The following is a 19774-nucleotide window of genomic DNA, read 5'->3' on the forward strand; positions in this document are numbered from 1 at the left end:
GGCGGCCTTTTCAGGTCAATACTGAATGCGGTTTATTATGGTTATTGCACAATGCACATGCGTAGCCGTCCTTGTTCTAGGCTATGTAATCGTGCCGAAGGGGCTATCATCTTGAAGTGCTGCCTACGTGTAAAACTACGATGAGTGTAAAACTGCAATACATATTACTAACTGCTTCGGTTAGCTGGAAGTGACAAAAAAAAGTTTCGGATGAAGAGGTTTATTTCACATCGGAGTAAGTACCATTTAGGAAATACCAGGGTTGAACACATATCACCATACATTGCTCATCGAGCAATATTACACGCAGAAGGACACCAATTATCAGCACGCTTCATGACTTATATTTAGAAAGGAATCAGAAGATGGGAGACACAAAAATAGCCGAAAAAAGGCATCGAATAATGAATTCTAGCGCCAACTAACCACACGAGTTTTACAAATGAGAACGCAACAATCAACTATGCACAAACTGGCAGTGCCGAGACAGAGATTGTAAACGAAACAATGCTCACACATCTATGTAGAGAAAAATTCATTGAAGCCCTTCCGAAAATCAGGGCAACAGACATCCTGGTATTGGATAAGCGAACACGAAACATCAGACAACCATCAGGGAATAAACAGCCCACGCAGCGCACCACTCATGGCACAGGGGACACCAGCACACAGCAGTCAGCACCAGCGCCTAACTGGGTAACGCGACCTCCTCGCTGGCCCACTTGAGGAACGTCTCGCTCTCCTCCTCCGTAAAGTACTTCCTCCAGTTGCCGGCGGCGTCCTCCTGCTCGAAGGCGTCGCCGCCGCCGGCCACGGTGCCGGCCTGCTCCCAGTGGTGGTAGTTGGAACCGGGGTCGGCGCGCATCACGTCAGTGCTCGTCTGGCGGACGATCTCGTCCACCTGCCGGTCGGTGACGGGCCGCTCGAGGAACTCGGCCACGCGGCGCACCACGGCCGCCCGCTCCGTCTGCAGCTGCTCGTAGGTGATGCAGAGCACGGTGGCCGCGTGCCGCTGGTAGCCGCGCACGTGCTCGCGGTACGGCCCGTACGTCACCTCGCCGCGCGTGAAGCTGTCGCGGAACTCGGTGAACGAGCCGCTGTACAGGTGCGGCCCGAACCGGCGCGAGAAGTGGTAGTAGGAGACGCAGACGTCGCGCGGGTCGCGGCTGACGTAGAGCAGCTTGGCGCCGCTGGAGAGCACGCCGCTGGGCAGCAGGTGGTAGGGCAGGTGGGTGCGGATCATACGCGGGTCGGCCACCTCCTCCAGCGGCACTGTGGCCATGAACGTGTTCTCGGGCGGCGCGTCCAGCAGCGGGAACCGGTGCTGCTGCGGCACCGCGCTGGCGCCGGAGCCGGCCGACGACTGGCCGCCCGTCACCAGCCGCCACACGAGCTCCTGCAGCCACGAGCCGCCCGACTGCGGAAAGCTGGCCACCACCACGTCCGTAGGTCGGCCGACGAACTGGGCCCAGTGCTGCGGGCAGCCGAACTCCAGGTGCAGGTTGGTTAGTACCGTGTTCCGGTAGCGGCAGTGGCGCAGCAGGGCCTTCTCGTAGGTGGCGTCGGCCGGCAGCGTCTCCCACTCGTCCGGCGGGTGAAGCGTAGACATCGCGGCCTCCTGATGAGTCCCGGGGGCACTTCTGAACTCTCACCAGCCACGCGTCTCCCAAGCAGAGCTACACAAAGCCTCAGCGCCGTCCACCGACCCGGCTCTCACCGACAAAAAGCGCAGCACCTGCGAGATAAAAAGCCAACTTCCCTGGGTATGTGCGCTCCGTGCGGAGCCCGACTCTCACAAACTAGCACAATATCCGGGCACACCCGCGCCGAACCCCGGCTGGAATCCGCTCCTCTCCAGTCCACCAGCTCTCCCAGAATAGTCGGCTCACACCGGGACGTCTCCACACGCAGACTGCGGCACTCGCGAGCTCTCGCTGTGCGTCCACGATGGGACAGGGTCGATAACTGGTTGCAGTTCGCCGTCCGGGCGCGAGCGGCCGCGCCGGCAGCGCCAGAATGCCCGCCAGGCGGCGCCGCGGCGCCCGCCAGGGGCGGTGCCAGCAACTTCTGGAGTATAGACCGGGGTCGGCATGTGTGCAATACACCAGTGACGGACTCACAGCACACTTGGTCAGAGGCGGCGCCAGGATGGCAGAAGGGAGGGTATAAGACCTCGAGGCACATCCAGGACGGAGGTGGCTGTGAGCGGCCGATGAGCACCTCCAGTCTGGTCCGATCCGGTCTTCGGATAGGCGAGGCCGCAGGGGGAGGGAGCTGACGCCGCCATTGTTCGCCGCTACCGGCCCTGCCCGTCGCGTGATCTGATTTCGATAGAGCTACTCTGGACAATCCAGAACAATGACACGATGCACAGTAGATTGCATGTTTCGCAATACTGCGCACATACCAAAAAACTCGACCAAGCGATCCTGCCTGTCCACCGGGCTATACAATTGGCCGGCAAACAGGCACGGATGACGCAAAGGAGACACTTCTGAGCTCGTTGTTTATGGATAGACGGCGGCACTGGCGTCGCAACCACAGCCGGATTGGCAATACATAAACATCACTTAGTTGCTCAATACTCGGCGCAGCATGAGAGTTACTGGTGACTGATATTTACATTCCCCCTGCATGGCACACCATATCAGATGATTGTCGGGATGCCTACAGTACATTAGTTGCAGCCGCCTCAGTGGCTGGTAACGCTGGCATGCCTTGTGCGACGTCCACAGGCCGGACGAAATGCTGTTTTTGCTCGCTTACCGCCAACCACCAATCCATTTTTGTGCCCCATGTGGGCTTTGTAATTAAATTGGAGGAGTGTTGGAACGGCAGACAATTGCATTTTATCACTTACTAGCCCACGATTCACGAACCATCGATGAAATATCACTTGCTGCAAGCTGTACCACGTTGTATAGGTTTTTGTTCACAGTATGCTAGTATTTAGTAACATACGAAACAAATGATTTATAACCTAATAGGGAGGTCATCGCTCAGCGACCTATCAGATCGAGCAGCAACTTGACGAGCTCGCCGCTAACTTTTCAGTCATTGGTTTTGATGAGGATTGCGAATCGTTGCTACAAAACTGACGTGAACAAGGCATGCTTGGAAGATAGTAATAACCGCGATGACAGTGTGTGGGATAGCCAAGGCGTGGTTTAGAAAGCAAACACTCGTACAACTTGAGGAACAAAAGCATGTTTGCCTTGCTGGGAGACAGAACACCTACAAGGCGTTTCTAATTATGCTGGACAACACAAAACAACCTCGATCATAACAAGGTGGGTGGCAATTAAGACAGTGCTCATGCGAGCAAAAATACGTGATCATCACCGAAGTACACCCCTGGCAAAGGCCTGCTCCCGATGTCACACGAATGGATAGGCACGAGCGGCTACCGGGCGATGAGCCATTCAAAGCCGATAACCGATATACAGCAGGCCCATCACGACTAAGATAGCCGCACTCTAAGCTCGGGGCTCCTGTTTTCTGATGCCCTGCAGTGACGGTGATGTCACGACCTCACCAATCTCCGTGATATCATTTACGTCAGCAGTGAGGCTCGAACGAACTTCGTAGAAAAAAGTCCGCAGATTCAATAGACAATCTCGAATATTATTTATTGCATTATACTTCGAGTTGGCTTTAAGGCAAATACATCTATGGCTACCTTGAATCACAACACGGTCAACACTGAGCATTATTGTCGATTAAGCACAAGTATCAATAAAATAATAAACGATAGTAATCGCTTCAAAGACCTGACTTGGCCAATATTCATTTAAATATTCGTTTACCATACATATACATCACAGCACACCCAATGAATACGAATGCATCGTCTACATTATTCCACGGGTATAAACATTCCAAGAAGCAACTTCTCCCCACACACATCCAGAGTACGGCACACCCGCTACTCACAAGGAACTTCTGTCCGGTCATCATCCGACACTTAGCCACATCACTAATCAGGGAGTAGAGGCAACTCCCGAAAACTTGATGCAACACCCACCGTAAATGATTTCTAGTCAGCCGTAAGGGTTGAACGATCCAGCAGGGTATTTGACGCACGCAGAAGCCCTGCTGGCTGCCAGAATTAGCTCCGAGCCAGGGCGGAGCAGAAGGCTGCACGGACGGCGGGCGGGCGGGCGGTAGTGGTGCTTGATCGGAGGTATGCTAACTGGGGAAGCACGGAGACGAATTAGGAGGTAGCGTTACAAATCCATTAGGCGAGGTTTGTTTAGGTCATACATTGGCTGAGTCCGGCCGCCGACCGGGTAACTTGAGACCGCTGATCCGATGAGGTCAGGTCAAGTCAGGTCAGGTCGGTCAGACCGCTCAGACCCGCAGCTCGGTGGCGTCTGACCCGGTGAGGTCAGGTAGGCTGGGTCGGTCGGTTGGACCCGCGGCTCGGTGGCGTCTGACCCGGTGAGGTCAGGTAGGCTGGGTCGGTCGGTTGGACCCGCGGCTCGGTGGCGTCTGACCCGGTCAGGTCAGGTAGGCTGGGTCGGTCGGTTGGACCCGCGGCTCGGTGGCGTCTGACCCGGTCAGGTCAGGTCAGGTCGGGTCGCTGACCGTTCACGGCTCAGCCCGCGGTTCGGTGATGACTGACCCGCTGAGGTGAGGTGAGGCCAGGTTGTGTCGGTTGGACTGTTCACTCGTTTGTCCGCGGCTCGGCGGTGACTCTCAGCCAGCTGGCGGTGAGCGGCGCGCCGCACCGTCCCAGCCGCAGCAGGTCGCCCTCCGCCGTCCTGTACAGGTCACAGGCCGCCTGCAACAGGAGCTCTGTCAGCCGCGCCGCCGCCGCCGCCGCCGCCCCACTGCGACCGCCCCTGGTCACAGAGTGGTCGCTCCCAGACCCCCTCCCCCCCCCCACAGCAGTCCTCTGTCCCACCCTGCACGGCCGGCAGACCTGGCAGCGCGCGGGAGGCACGGCACACTCGTGCCAAGACACCGGCCGAAATAAAGCCGCATGGCAGGAACGCTTCGCCGCCGCCCCCGCCGACCGATCGCGCCGCGTGAGGCATAGTTTCACTTAGCAAAGTCAACAGACATGCCAGTTAAACATCGACGGCTGATGCAAAATCAGAGGATGTCGATTAAGGAGAGATGGTAGTCATTTTATCAAATGTCTTCTCGGATATCAGTCTAGCTTTGTCTTCAAAGCACAGCCGCGAGATATACTGACGGGCGATTAGGCTGTAATGAGGATCCTCCTACGCTGTCATGCTTTACGATATCTTCCAACAGAGTCATATATAAACGCGACACAAATTCTTGAAATTCTGTCGGAAACTGACCTCTTCCCAGTAGTGGCAGTTCTCTGCTAGGTACGAAATTATTCACATACGGTAATGCGATGCACTACCACTTACATTACTAACGTACGGTGATGCAACAGTCAGAGAGGCAACAGGAGACTTCACTCAACAAAGTGTATCATAAATATCTGCTGCACAGATATTGTGTACACGAGTGAATGTGTAAATGCCTTATTCAGTGACACTTCGCGACCCACTAACTTTGCCATGGTCTAGGAGCTAAAAACAAAGGCACACAAAAGTAGATAATAAAACTTAAAAGGTAAATAAACCACCACAAAGGAAAAAAGGCAGATGATTATCATAAATATCATGTATTTATACAGTCCACTTGAATATGCCTCTCAGAATCAAGTATGCCCGTTCTGAGCACCCTCACAAGGACCACGGTAGCAGTCCAGGTCACCGATAGTCCGGTAGGTGGACCACTGTGCTCAGGGACCACTGAGCTGGACCATGTCCCGGACCACAGACCAGACCCAGACCAGACCACGGAGCGGACCGCGTCCGGTCTACAGCAGGGGCCTGCCCTGTAACGCGGCGGAGCCGCAGCTGCGCGCCTGTCCTAGCCGAACACACGGGGGCTGCCGGCGGGCGGCGGTCGTCTTACTCCGTCAACTCCCGACCTTATCCACTACTAATCCACTAAGCAGCAGCCGGATCTGAGATACAGAGCACCGACCGAACATCGACTGGCATTGCAGGGAAGGTCCGACAAATGGCGAACGGCTCGCCATGCGCACTCGGCCGCACCGGAAGCTACGGAAGTTCGATAATCCACCGGTATCGCACACTGAACACAAACGCTTGCATCGACTTTACTTGGCGGGCTCGAGGCTAGGAGACCACACACACTGGTATATGAATACTACGATCTACGATACAAGATACAGATTCCTGAGCGTACATCAGAGCACCAAGGTAGATAGTTGGCGAAAAGCGGCTATCTAAGGCAACTTCTGCGCGTTTCGCCCGTGTCAAGGCACTGCCACTCCTCACTACAAGCTCACCGCGGATGGCGGCAGCACTAGAGATCACAGCCCCAACTCGAAGACTGCGTCTGCCCGCGCCCTGCGCACGCTAATCATGAAAGCCAGCCCACAGCCATCCACACCGCTAAACGCGCCCCAGGCAGCACCGACGAGCAGTTAACCAGCCCGTTAACCGGCTCGTCGGCTTGTCTACATACACAGACGCTGCATGCGATCTCGCCGGACCCAAACCCAGCTCTGGTGATATACAGAGCTCGGCCTGATACGACCGGGCTCCCTGAAAGACGCGGCTCGCGCCCAACCGGCGGCTGAGTGTCATAGTTAGCACCCACAGGGCTGAACGAGAGAGAGAGAACCAAACACCACTTCCACCGCACAGGTGCTTTCTGTATGGCTTCCGTTGGTAATGTAAGGCTGCCTTTTAGTACCATCGATGTCCCACTGTTGTACTATTTCTTGTCTGTCAATGTTATGTCTGTGAGAATGCTTGTTTTGTTTTCGCTCCCCGTAAGGCCGTCTCTAAGCTAGCATACAATATATCATATGATAATAGCTACCACCACCTCCCCCTCCGTGCTAACGCGTAGTGGCGGCAGTGGGCCGGGGGCGGGGGCGGGGGCGGGGGCGGCGGGCTCAGCCCTCAGTCACCTGCAGCGGCTGGCCGGCTGCCGCCCACGGCTGCTCCAGGCCCGCCACCAGTTCCGCCACGGTGGCGCGGCTGGCCGCCGACAGCCTCCAGCTGTGTTCGGTACCCGAGCTGGCGTCCTGGAACAGCAGCCGCAGACCGGGCCGGCCGGCCGAGGCGCACCGCAGCAGCTCCTGGGGGAGGAAGGGGAGGGGTTAGATACTGACCGGGCCGGCCGGCCGAGGCGCACCGCAGCAGCTCCTGGGGGAGGAAGGGGAGGGGTTAGATACTGACCGGGCCGGCCGGCCGAGGCGCACCGCAGCAGCTCCTGGGGAGGAACAGACGGGAGGGGTTAGATACTGACCGGGCCGGCCGGCCGAGGCGCACCGCAGCAGCTCCTGGGGGAGGAAGGGGAGGGGTTAGATACTGACCGGGCCGGCCGGCCGGCCGAGGCGCACCGCAGCAGCTCCTGGGAAGGAAGGGGAGGGGTTAGATACGGGCAGGGCGGACGGGAAGGGATAGAATCATAAGCCGGCCGGCAGAGGCCGCAAGGTCCCTTAGAAAATAGCAGCGCTGCATATTTTGAGCAACAGAAGCTAGTCCAATAACAAAGAATATCGTCCATCATGCCATGATTTCTTTCAGTTAGGGAAGTTCCATTCTCCTGTTTTCATCTCCGTATTGCTAAGCAGCCCTCCCGGCATCCCTGACGGAATCTCAGCCAGCTTGTGACGATTAAAATGCAAGAGCACCGTCGCAGCCACCTTGGCACTTGTTCAAAGGTCAGGACCACCCGGTCGCATGCCACGAGCCTTACTCACTAGTGATAGCAGTAATAAGTGACATACACTTCAGCGGTCTCAACGAGCCCCACTCAATGACTGGCAAGGGGCTGCGGCGGAGGCACTTCTCATTTTGTTATAATCTGGACACCGAAACATTTGCATGCATCGTCTGCTACCAACACTCTGATTTCTAGCCCAATGCAGCTGTGATCCTCGATTTACCCTGTGTTTGGAAAAATATGTTAAACACAGCTGATTCGTAGACAGATTTAATAAGCTTTATTTCCCTATAAAGCTACTCATTTGATTAAGGAAAAAATGTCAGTTTCATCCTACCCTAAGATTGCGACGGGGGATAGTTAAACCCATAGCACGTATAACTATTCAACTATACCAGATATTACTGCTGTCCTAGATAAGGGATCGGCGCCAACCCCGGGCCGCCAGTCCTCCGATAACCTTGGCAAAGATTGCCTTTAAATCCCCCGTAAGACCGTAGCTGTTATCGCTTTTGTAGCCATTACCGGCAATCACGTGACCAGAATTCCTAGGGTGGACTTGGAACAGCGAAATATCACGTGACACTTGGTACGGAAGGACCCGTCCTACACTCACAGGCGATGAGTATTCTGCAGGCATTTTAACGATGGATCACGTGACACTGCCACACCGACCGGCCGCCGCTCTGGCAAATAACATCGTCCGGCGGACATAGAACGGACTAATTAACCCCCACTCCTCCCCTCCAACTCCAATAGGGCGCCGGTGAAAGGGACACATCGCGGTCGCCTGATGGGTGTTTTCGCCCTCCCGATCGACCGGGCAGAGAATCCTGGGAGGGGAGGGGGGGGGGGCACTATATTAAAGGGACTATCCCACCTTTAACATGGGGTTTGAGTTGAGATAGCCAAGTTTGCGGCGAGGTTCAGAAACCACTATCTATCTAGGTTGCAACCCCCGCGGCCTCTTGGTGTTGAAGAAATTCGTTCCCTTCATTTGAAAATGGGCCTTGCGCAAGGCCCTATCTTCAACATGGAGCGACCGTTAGTGTGACGTCACCTCGTTTAGTCATTCTGATTTAAATGGGTTTGTTCGTTGAAAAATCGCTTAAAACTTGGTCTGAACTTTGTTGTGGTGCCTACAGAGTAAAAAGAATCAGCTTTATGACAGTACTGTGGCCTGGGGAAGGAGGTAATTTTGGGCTGTGACGTCACATATTTGAAAGTTTGTGTTTGGAATATGGGAAGCCTAAGATGTTTAATGAAAAATAAATGCCAGAACCGTGTTCCTGGTCATCCAATCTATAAAGTCGGGCACAATTTAACTGGTTTTAACAACATTTTAAAAGGTGGGATAGTTCCTTTAAAACAATCCTGGGGAGGCGCAGCAACAAACTGCTTACTGCGGAGCTGTTCATTTGCAATTTGTATCTCTCCCTCTCGTCCTCTTTGTCCTCTCTTTATCTCTCAATCTATCTTTATCTCCCTCCCGCTATTCATCCATGTCCAATGTCCATCTCCCCTCTCCCTCTCTTTCTCTATATACTTTTTCTCATCCCCTCTTTCTCCTTCCTATTCTCTCTCTTCTCTCCCGCATTTCCGTCGGGATTTGGCGAACAGCGAACAGTCGGGGAGACCACCACCCTCCTCCCCATCGATCAATACCGTACGGGGACGTGACCCGATTCAGACGCACGGCGAACACACAGACATAAAGACAGACAGACAGTTAAGGCGACAAACAGGCAGACGGACGGACGGACAGACGGACGGACGGACGGACGGACAGACATACGGACAAACAGACCGACAGCTATACGGACAGACAGACAGACATACGGAAAAACAGACCGACAGTCATGTGGACAGGCAGTTAGGCGAACGACCATAAAGTCAGACATACGGACAAAAAGGCAGACAAGCAGACGGCCATAAAGACAGAGAAGCTAAGCGGTTATCAGTCTGACACGTTGTCATCTCAATTCAAATCTGACGCATACAATCTTATCACAAGTCCACCAAATGACTTGTCATCCGCAAAGTCATGACGAAATTGGCGGTATTGGGAGTGCTCGCCTGACAATATTCTGTCCGAGCCCAAGCCTCTGAGGAATTCCCAGGACGGATCGACATTCTGCTATTAGTGATAATTGACTTAGCTACTTCTCTGTAATGTACTGAATATATGCCGGCCATTGGGATCTGCCTATTGGCGGTATCAGACCACATAGAAACCGAGAGGTATACGACATTCATTAAGGGGAGCTACCAAGTGCGTACCGATCAAATGCACTGGTGCGTCGGGCGTTTGGAAACTTCTATCGGAGGGCGGGGGACGGGGTGTGGGCGGAAGATGGAAAAGTAACGAAAACTGTGACCGTGACGACGGGAAAAACGATGGTGAGACTACGGCTATATGGACCGTGATTAGGACAGCGACAGCGATACTAGAAAATGACTGACAGTGAAGGTGACAGAGACGGGAAGTGATCGAAACAGATTGACATTGACATAGAGGAGGAAAAATCCTCTACTCACCAGTCCTACGATATTGGCCACCTTCTCTCGGTCCCTCATGGGTATTTTGACGTCGCCGTGACCGGGCACCAGCCAGCGCAGGTCACACTCCATCAGCAGAAGGTCGGACGGAGTCATACACAGCATCACCGGTACCGGCTCAGAGTCTGTCGATAGAGAGGAGACAGAGTGAGAGAGATGGAGTGGTAATGAGGGCTGTCTGGTGACCAGGAGGGACAGATCAGGTGTCAGAGGCTATCTCAGAACACTGACAGAACGGCCGGTAATGAGGAGTGTGCCTCCCGCGCGCTTGTTACGGGTTACGGTTCGTTTACCTTTGCTGGGGGCGAGACTGTGTACCAGAGACAGCGGCTAACGAATAAAAAGTAGAGCGAGTCAGCTAAGGCGAAGATCAGAGGCGCGACCGGATCAAAAGAGCAATAGAATCATCGCAGCCAGACGAGGCGCTAATCAAATGCTCGCTCGAGTTAAAAGAGTCAAAGAGTCATTCAACTGAGGTGTCTGTCGAAGGCCCGAAGCTCGGCTGTATGGTGGTCCTTCAGAGCTATAGCAGTAGCACCCGTGAGTCGGACGTTCACCCGTGTGACTCGCCGAGTCAGCGGAGTCAGGACTCACCTGAGTCTACAGAGTCGGACTCGTCGCGCAGTAGCTGCAGAAAGAGTAGCTGCTGCAGTGCCAGGTCGGCACCAGCATCCCCGGAGAGCATGCTCTCCACCTGGAGTCGCTGGGTGGCCTGCCAGCGGTCGGTGGGCGCCGCGCCCGGACACGACCCTGTACAGGAGGCAGTGGGGTCAAACGGCGGGTCACGGGGGTCAGAGGTCATACGGGGGGTGACCGGGATGGTGGCACAGAGCTGAATGGATTTCATATCGTTTGAGGTAACTAGCTTTGGGAGTGGATGTAAGTCACCTTTATAAAACACGGCTCCAGATGAGTGTGTACTATGTTGCGAGTGATAATAAATATGCATACGTGTGGTACCAGGGAAGGTTGATAATGATATAAAGCCTGTGTTGCTGCAAACTCGAGCCGAGGAGAGTGCCGTACCTGTGAGGTGCTGCAGCAGCCGCCGTCCCCTGGCCGCATCCCTGGTTACCACCAGCAGCTGGGTGTTGAGGGACGGCTCTCGGCCCGTCACCTGCAGTGCCAGGCCGTGGCAGTGCAGCAGCGGGCCGATCGAGGTGACCTCGGTCAGCGGCCGGGTCAGACGGGGTCGCAGCCACCGCTCCAGCTGGTCACTGCGGGGGGAGGGGAGGGGTCAGACGGGGTCGCAGCCACCGCTCCAGCTGGTCACTGCGGGGGAAAGGAGGGAGTTAAATTTCCAGCTAGTCACTGCACGGGAGGAGAGGGGGAGTGAATATGTCACAAGAAGCGACGACAGAGGCATTTGGAGACGGGTCTGGGAGTCTGACAAGACCCAAGGACGGAAAATACAGGAGTAATTTTCGGCTATGGAGAAGGCGAAAAAATACGCATTATACACGAATGAAAAGCAGCAGGTGAACATTTCGTTTGGGCAAACATAGCAGTTAAAATATTGACGATATTTCATATAAATATCAACACTCAGATAAGTTAAAAACCCTTATCGACTTTAGCCCCGCATGTAGCGCCGCTAGTCGGATCGGGTTACGCAATACGCACCACCGAGTGCCAAACAAAGCCACAATTACATAACAAACAGTTTTTTTTTGTGGTTCAGAGTTCCGCAAGGCCCGCTAGCCCATTGAACGGACCGCTTTAAAAAGAATCGCATGTTCCAAGCAAGAGCATTTTAGGAAAGAATCGCATGAATGTCATGAGCTGCTATCGCAATGACTGCACGTCGTGCAAAAGGCGTGCGTGGCATAAATTGCTTATTAGGGTGACGTTGAGAGATAGCCAGGACGTGCTCATCAGATATATGAGCCATTATTTTACAATTCTGATGATTTACACCCAATAACTATTCGGATCATACCGTGAAACGTCAGCGCACTCTGACAGCTGCTAGCAAAGTGTGACGGCAGCACGGCTTGCAGTACCAACCACCAACCACAAAATGGCATTTCAAGCCCATTTATAGTTATTTCACTACGGACCGAGTTGGCTTGAAGCCTAACGTTGACGGCGGCGGTTGCAGTCGAGTCAACGTTTGACCATGGTCAGTTAAAGTGGAATTTACGTGTGACAGGGACAGCTTAGAGTGTACCAAATACCTACCAATAGATAACAAAAGCCATAAAACGCCTGGCACTGTCCGGTTTACAGCAGAGAGGATGCAGTGTTCCTGGTAATTCACAAGAAATTCTTCTAAGACAGACTGAAAATGGCTAATGTAGAAAACATAGCCCCGCTAGAGCTTATCAACAAGTCTGTTAGCTTTTACTATCCCCCCCACCCCCCCACACACACACACAACACACATACGAAGTCCGTAGAAGAACATAGAAGATTGATCCAGAATCATGCCCATGCGTCTCGCGTCGACTCGCCTCTCTGGCTCCGGTCAACAAACCACGCGTCAACAGCGTGCGTGCGGCGGACGGACCGGGGATAATTGGCGAGGGTGACGGTCAGGGTCAACCCTTTCACTGAGGACAGGTGCGTCAGGCGGCATACCACCCTCCCTGAGGGCAGGCCCGGGGCTAATCGAGGAGCAGACCATGGCGCTGGGAAACAACAAACACAGAAAGGGGATCAGTTGTGAGGCAGGGTGCGGTGGCAGCGGGCGGTGAGAGGTGAGCGTCGGACGTGTGAAGAGTGAACGCAGGACGTGTGAGAAGGGAACATAGAACGTGTGAGAAGGGAACATCGGGCGTGTGTGAGACACAGGCGGGTGACGAGGCGCCACCATGGTGCCACCACGCGGACTGCCGCTGACCTGCGCGGTACTGCTGGCGGCTGCGGTGGCGGCACGGGCGGCGCGTCCCAAACCGGAGCCGTATCTGGACTGGCTGACTCTGCACCGGACCGACCCCAGCGAGCCCGAGCGGCGCATCCTGGTGACGGTGGTGCCCGACCCGCAACACGACTACGTGCGTCACCCGGTGCCCGGCTCGCCGTGGTCGCCGGCGCCGATCGGCACCGGGCCGCCGCTGCAGCCTGAGGAGCCGACTGAGAGCGAGCCGTCCGACCAGCCGGTCCCGCAGCTGCTCTCCACGCAGCGGCCGCCGCGGCCGGACTCGGAACTGCGCCAGCAGACACCGGCGCTGGGGCCGGACGGCGACCCCCGCCAGCAGACACCGGCACTACAGCCGGACTCTGATCCGCTCCCACAGACCCCGGCGCTGGGCCAGGACTCTGGACTTCGCCAGCAGACACCGGCACTACAGCCGGACTCTGATCCGCTCCAGCAGACCTCAGCACTGCAGCCGGCCGACGAGACCAGTCAGCCGCCGTGGACGCGGGACCTGCCAGCCGAGTGGACCGACCGCTACCCGGTGGCCAGCGCCTACATGGACAGCTACCAGAGCTACACCTCGGAGCCGAGCCGGTCCCTGTCGCAGACGGAGGGCCCGGCGGGAGGGCCTCAGCTATATTCAGCAGAGGAGTGGCAGGACGGCAGCGCGTCCAACTGGCTCACCCACCATCTACCCGTGTCCCGGCCGGTCGTAACTGCCGATACAGATTCCCACCAGATATCCTCCAGCGAGCAACATCAGTCTACAGGACAGTCTCTAACCGACCAGCAACCCCCACCGCAGCACCCCTGGTCACAGCACATGCCGCCTGCCTGGCTTCAGACCCCACTCTTCGATTCTGAAGTCGAATGGCCCATCGAGGCCGACAGATTTGAGCCGGACGATCTCGAACAGCTGGCTGAGCGGCTTCAGGAGATACAGACGCAGGAGCAGGAGAAGGAACAGGAAAAGGAGGGATGGCCAGAGGAGCAACAGAAGTCGCATTACGACCAACAGGAGCGCAAACAACCGGAACAGCAACAGAAGGGGCAGCGAGAGGAACTTCGGGATGAAGACAAAAAACAACACGCAGATGGTGTAGAAGATAGCACACACTACGATTGGTATATCGATGAAGATAAGGAAGAAACTGAATATCAAAACATGAAATATGCGGAAGAAGAACAAGAAGAGGATGAACAAACATCCGACGCGAGCCATTCCTACAAAACACAAGAACAGGACTATCAAGAAGAAATGCGACAGGACGAACAGACAAGCGCGTCAGATGACCAGCATGATCAGATAAGTGAACTAGAAAATGGACAAATCGAGGAGCAGCCAGATGAGGAACAACTCAATGAAGCACAGGAAGGTCAGGATGCCGAGATGCCGTACCACCCGCCTCCGCCACCGCCACCACCAATGTCCCCAGCGCCGGTGTGGCTGCAGCAGTCTGGAATAACGTCCCACGATCTCCTGCTGGAAGGTGAGCGTTATCCAGAGCCGGCCATGATCAGCGCTCCACAGCCAATCAGTTATCTACAGACAACCGTGTCAAGCATTCCAGAGACAACCACACCAATGAAATCAGAGCCAGACAATTCTCCAGAGGTGACAACAACATTCAGGTCAAAGACAACTATACCTAACAGTTCGGACACAATCACTTTTCAAGAGCCAGCCATACCAGATAATCTGGAAACAACTACAGCTAGCAGTTTAGAGTCAATCAGTTCCCAGGATCCAACCACGTCCACCAGTCCGAAGCCAGCTGTAAAGCCGAAGCCAGCTGCGCCCCGCAGTGAGGACACAGCCGCGATGGGAAGCCCGGAAACAATCACGCCCACCGGCCCAAAGGCCACTGTGCTAGGAAGCCCGGAGCCAACCGTTCCCACCAGTCCACAGCAAACTCTTATCAGCACTCCAGAGCCAACCATAGCCACCAGCCAGGAGCCAGCCGCACCAAGCAGTTCAAACCCTACAGCTACCAGCGCTCACAAGTCAAATTCTACCAATGATCTGGAGTCAAACCCCACAAGCATCACGGAGTTACTCGCCACCAGCAGCACAGAGTCAACCGCCGCCAGTGATACGAAGTCAAGCCTCAACAGCAGCTCAGAGTCCAATTCTACCAGCACCCCGGAGTCCCCCGCGCCCAGTCCAACCCGCCGCCCGGGCAGCCGGCCCGGGTCGCTGCTGTCGCGCCTGGTGGGTCCGCTGCTCACCTGGCAGGACCGGCCGTCCGGCCAGCGGCTGCTGAGGTACCTGGCCAACCCACTCAGCTCCGAGCACTGGACCAGCCAGCGCCGGCGCCGCAGCAGTGATCCCCTCGGGAAGCACAGCCCAGGTCAGTCGGGGGTGGGTGGGTGGGGGGCTGACGGGTATTGAAACGATGACAAAGGTCAGTTCGGAGCATGGAAAAGATAATGGGGAGCGTCATGAAACCCTTATGGAAGAAAGAAAATGCATATTTACAGGCTGCCTCATTCGATTGGAATTTGAAGCACATTCAGATGAACCGTCGTGGAACACATCCGCAACTGCAAACCAAAAGCGGGGACCCTTAATTTAATCTCTTGGCTTTGCTATCATTCATCTCTGCCAACCTTTGAATGGGTATTCAAATAACTCCCAGTCTAACTCGAGTACTCCCAAGTCCCAGCGTGCTGCGCTGTGACGTTCATTCTAAAATATGAGCCATTGCCTGACGAGCCCATGATTTATCCACAGATGCTCCGTCGCAGGACGAAGCCAGCACTAAATATGCGAGGGATAGCATCGATGACCTCGGACAACCTGACGTCATAGCTGGGCAATATGACGTCACGGCTGAGTTGTCTGCCATCGAACACGTGTCTGACATCACTCAGGCAATGATGATCTCCACTGAACCATCGACAGCCGAGACAAGCACTACTGAGGCATCGCCAGCTGAGATAAGCTCTACTGAGCCATTCCTTGCGCCTACCAGCTCCACTGAGCCATCTATTGCTCCCACCACCTCTCCTGAGCCATCCATAGCTCCCACCGCCACTACTGAGCCATTCATAGCTTCCACCGAGCCCTCCCTGGCTCCCACTCAGCCATCCTTCGCTCCCACCGCCACCACTGAGCCCTCGTTAGCTCCCACTGAGCCATCACTGGCTCCCACCATCTCTACTGAGTCATCCCTGGCACCAACTACTCCCACTGAGCCCTCCCCGGATCCCACTGAGCCTTCTATGGCTCCCACTGAGCCTTCTATGGCTCCCACTGAGCCTTCTATGGCTCCCACTGAGCCTTCTCTAGCTCCCACTGAGCCATCCCTAGCTCCCATTGCGCCCTCCCTGGCTCCCACCGCCTCCACTGAGACACCCCCGGCTCCTACTGAACCATCTCTGGCTCTCACCGAGCCCTCCCTGGCTCCCATCGAGCCATCCATAGCTCCTACTGCGCCCTCCTTGGCTCCCACCGAGCCATCCATAGCTCCCACCGAGCCCTCCCTGGCTATCACCTCCTCTACTGAGCCACCCCTGGCTCCCACCGAGCCACCCTCCCTGGCTCCTAGTGAGCCCACCCTGGCTCCCACCGAGCCACCCCCAGCTCCCACCGCCTCCACTGACCCCGACTCGCTACAGTCGGAGGTGGTGGAGGCGTCCGGACCGGGCGGCCCACCTCCCCCGGCCCGCTGCGGCGTCACCTCTGACCAGCCGACTCGGATAGTCGGCGGCGCGCCGGCCGCCCCCGACCGCTGGCCCTGGATGGCCGCCCTGCTAGTGCGCGTACCCTGGTACGGCTCATGGGTCAACTGCGGAGGGGCGCTCATCAGCGGACGGCACGTGCTCACCGCCGCGCACTGTCTGTACAGGTTAGTCAGGGACGGGGTTACCGCCGCGCACTGTATCTACAGTGTATAATGTATATGCGCACTGTATGTACAGTGTGACTGACATATGCATAGGTCAGTCAGAAGAAGGGACGGGGCTAGTTCGGGGCAAGCTGGCTCCCGCCACCCGCAATACTCAACTTTTATCGACAACAACACCACGTGTTTTATCTATTGCACTAACGTCAGCTAGCAACTCAGTCGGCGTCATTCCAACAGACCGCTGACGCCGCATACAGCGTTTGCCTTTATTATGCATTATACGGCGCTCCCGTGCATTTCCTGTATCTTTGGTCGCTGTCCTGCAAAGTCAGCAATCTTATACCAAACCACTCCTTCCGTTCCTACGTCCCAAGCAAAGGCACTTCTTCACACTCCCATTTGTAAACCCATCCTGGCCTCTTGTATTCACACTTCCCTCCCCACCTATCCTCCCCCCTATCACCTCATTACCCCGGTGTATAATATCTGTCCACACCTCAGTGCATGACTCCCCGCTCCATTATACCCGCAGCATCACCCGCCCGTCGTCTCTGCGTTCCCTGGTGGTTCGTCTGGGAGAGTACCGTCTCTACACGGCCGCGGACGGGCCCCACCTGGACCTCACACCCGTCTCCATCACCATCCACCCGGCCTACGAGCACTACAGCCAGCGCTTCGACTTTGGCATCGTGACGCTGCCGTACGACGTCACGGTGCACACAGCGGCGAACAGCGGTCTGGCGGAGGACCTGCTGCCCATCTGCCTGCCGACGGCAGACGGAGAGTTCGTCGGACAGAACGGCACCATTCTAGGTGCGTGGGACATAGGGGCGCGCACACGGGAAGAGACGCCAACATGGCACCATCCTAGCTGGGTAGGACGGCACACAGGGACAGTGGAGAGGCGTCTAGAGAAGCAGAGGCCTTATGCGGTACGAGTTGGCTACTTATCTGGTTGTCGATGTGTACACAAATCTGCCAGATTTCCATTCAAGAACTGCAGCTGCTTTATGATTTAGTTGTCATTCCATGTTCTCTTTTAAAAATAATTCACATAATTGATTCATGAACATGCCATTTCCAGGGCATCATTGATGAAACAAGGCAGACACCATGACCCCTCCCTCCATCAACAAAATTCGTATTTGTTCACCCTTTAAAACTAAAGGGCGCGTCAACCACGGTACCCCATCTTCTCCCTACAGACTCCCGCTGACCCCTCCCCTCCACCAGGCTGAAGGAACAACATATTTCCACTGACCCTCCCCTTCCCATCCACCAGGCTGGGGTAACCTATACGAGTCTGGCTACCAGAGCTCAATCCTACACGAGGTGACGGTGCCCATCTGGAACCAGACCGCCTGTCAGCACGCCTATAGGGAGGACTCATGGGGAGTCGGACCGGACGCCTTCTGCGCCGGACTACCCCACGGAGGCAAGGACTCGTGCCAGGTGAGACATAGCGAGGCAAAGACTCGTGTCAGGTGAGACATAGCGAGGCAAAGACTCGTGTCAGGTGAGACATAGCGAGGCAAAGACTCGTGTCAGGTGAGACATAGCGAGGCAAAGACTCGTGCCAGGTGAGACATTTGGGGGCTAGGAGTCGTGTCAGGTGAGACATGGAAGGGAGGAAAAGACTCGTGTCAGGTGAGACATATTAGGGGAAAGGGCTCGTAGTCGTAACCAGCAGGTAATCCAGAATATTTTCGCAGTAGAGTCGTCCGCTGCCCATTTCGTTTCGTTGATCCATTGTTAGCAACAACCAAGTAACTAACTATAAACCGTGAATAACACTGGAGTGACACAGTTCGCTCTACGAACCGATCAATACCCCTAGGGACCTCCGCCTCATCTGACGTCCCCCCCTCTACCTCCCAGGGAGACAGCGGCGGTCCGCTGATGGTCCGCGCTGGTCCGGACCAGCTGTGGACCGTGGCCGGTCTGGTCAGCTGGGGAGAAGGCTGCGCCCGGCCAGAGTTCCCCGGAGTCTACTCGAACGTGGCCGCCGCCCGTGACTGGATCGACTCGGTGCTGGAGCACCACGAGTGAGCGCGACTCGTAAAGGTCTCGTGACGGTCGCCGTGACTCGTGAAGGCGGTTGTGACTCGCGATGGCGGTCGCTACTCGTGATGCGGTAGTTACTCGTGAACCACGGTCGTAGCTCGGACACTCGTGCGATGGTTGTCGTTATCGGAGATTCATGAGTCGTGGCAGCTTCTGGTGTATAGGACGGCAGCAATTCTCTCTATCGGTCTCTCAACAGTCGTTTATAACTTTATAAGCCGGGCACGGTATCCACCAGGGCATCATACCACACACGGTGGATAACGGGGGGATAAGTGGGAGTGCTGGGACCGAGTGGCGGCCGAGTCTGCTCACCTGTCGTCGCCGGTAATCTCCAGCAGGTGGAGGGTGGACGAGGTGACCACCAGGACACACTCCTGCTGCTGGTACTGGGGCTCCAGCGCGCACGTCACCTGCCAAACGGGAGAGAAGCAGTGTAACAGTCAGAGGTGTTCACTCGTGGGCATACAAATAAATGGAAACCTGCACAACATGCTTGGTGAATGGATACCTGAAACAGTGCTTAAGCTGACAGACAGCCTTCCCTACAATTGCATTAAAAAAAAACGGTAAAAATAAATACGAATCCAATGTCGCCAAACTACTTAACCGCTTTCCTTATAGAAAACTCCATTTCCTCCCTCCTTCTCAGCTAGCCCAAGCCCCGATAACAGTCCTGGGAGGCACATCTTCTCCCGCGGCAGCG

The 19774-nt window shown here is 55.6% G+C and overlaps 3 protein-coding genes across 4 annotated transcripts in view; 1 reads left to right on the forward strand and 2 right to left on the reverse strand.

Annotated features, from left to right (window-relative positions):
* Window positions 1-688: 688 nt before the first annotated feature.
* On the reverse strand, window positions 689-1609 carry LOC122378761 (sulfotransferase family cytosolic 1B member 1-like). The gene has a single exon (XM_043360226.1). It carries the CDS (start codon window positions 1607-1609, stop codon window positions 689-691), a length of 921 nt encoding a protein of 306 aa, XP_043216161.1.
* Window positions 1610-3613: 2004 nt separating this feature from the next.
* Window positions 3614-19774, reverse strand: part of LOC122378724 (serine/threonine-protein kinase 11-interacting protein-like) — a 32938-nt gene continuing 16777 nt past the window's right edge. The window contains exons 17-22 of the mRNA XM_043360165.1: window positions 19384-19481; window positions 11320-11510; window positions 10888-11043; window positions 10273-10418; window positions 6974-7144; window positions 3614-4783 (exon numbers count right to left, since the gene is read on the reverse strand). Coding sequence (XP_043216100.1) covers window positions 4667-4783; window positions 6974-7144; window positions 10273-10418; window positions 10888-11043; window positions 11320-11510; window positions 19384-19481 — 879 coding nt within the window. The 3' untranslated portion in view covers window positions 3614-4666. The remainder of the gene's footprint in view (window positions 4784-6973; window positions 7145-10272; window positions 10419-10887; window positions 11044-11319; window positions 11511-19383; window positions 19482-19774) is intronic.
* LOC122378723 (serine protease filzig-like) lies at window positions 12960-19556 on the forward strand. 2 transcript variants are annotated; one of them, XM_043360164.1, is made up of 6 exons: window positions 12960-15504; window positions 15888-16566; window positions 16609-17004; window positions 17537-17817; window positions 18287-18456; window positions 18883-19556. In XM_043360164.1, exons 1-6 carry the CDS (start codon window positions 13107-13109, stop codon window positions 19051-19053), a joined length of 4095 nt encoding a protein of 1364 aa, XP_043216099.1. In that variant the 5' UTR covers window positions 12960-13106; the 3' UTR covers window positions 19054-19556. The 2 variants fall into 2 exon arrangements, with proteins under 2 accessions (XP_043216099.1, XP_043216098.1); XM_043360163.1 differs by having other exon boundaries at window positions 15888-17004.

The sequence above is a fragment of the Amphibalanus amphitrite genome, unplaced genomic scaffold (genome assembly GCF_019059575.1).
Source record: "Amphibalanus amphitrite isolate SeventyFive unplaced genomic scaffold, NRLGWU_Aamphi_draft 000064F_arrow, whole genome shotgun sequence".
Taxonomy (NCBI): Eukaryota; Metazoa; Arthropoda; class Thecostraca; order Balanomorpha; family Balanidae; genus Amphibalanus; species Amphibalanus amphitrite.

Coding starts and splice junctions, on each gene's coding strand:
- LOC122378761 (XM_043360226.1), bottom strand. CDS start 1,609: ATGTCTACGCTTCACCCGCCGGACGAGTGGGAGACGCTGCCGGCCGAC.
- LOC122378723 (XM_043360163.1), top strand. CDS start 13,107: ATGGTGCCACCACGCGGACTGCCGCTGACCTGCGCGGTACTGCTGGCG. Junction 17,005..17,536: donor GCCGCGCACTGTCTGTACAG/GTTAGTCAGGGA, acceptor TTATACCCGCAG/CATCACCCGCCCGTCGTCTC. Junction 18,457..18,882: donor GAGGCAAGGACTCGTGCCAG/GTGAGACATAGC, acceptor TCTACCTCCCAG/GGAGACAGCGGCGGTCCGCT.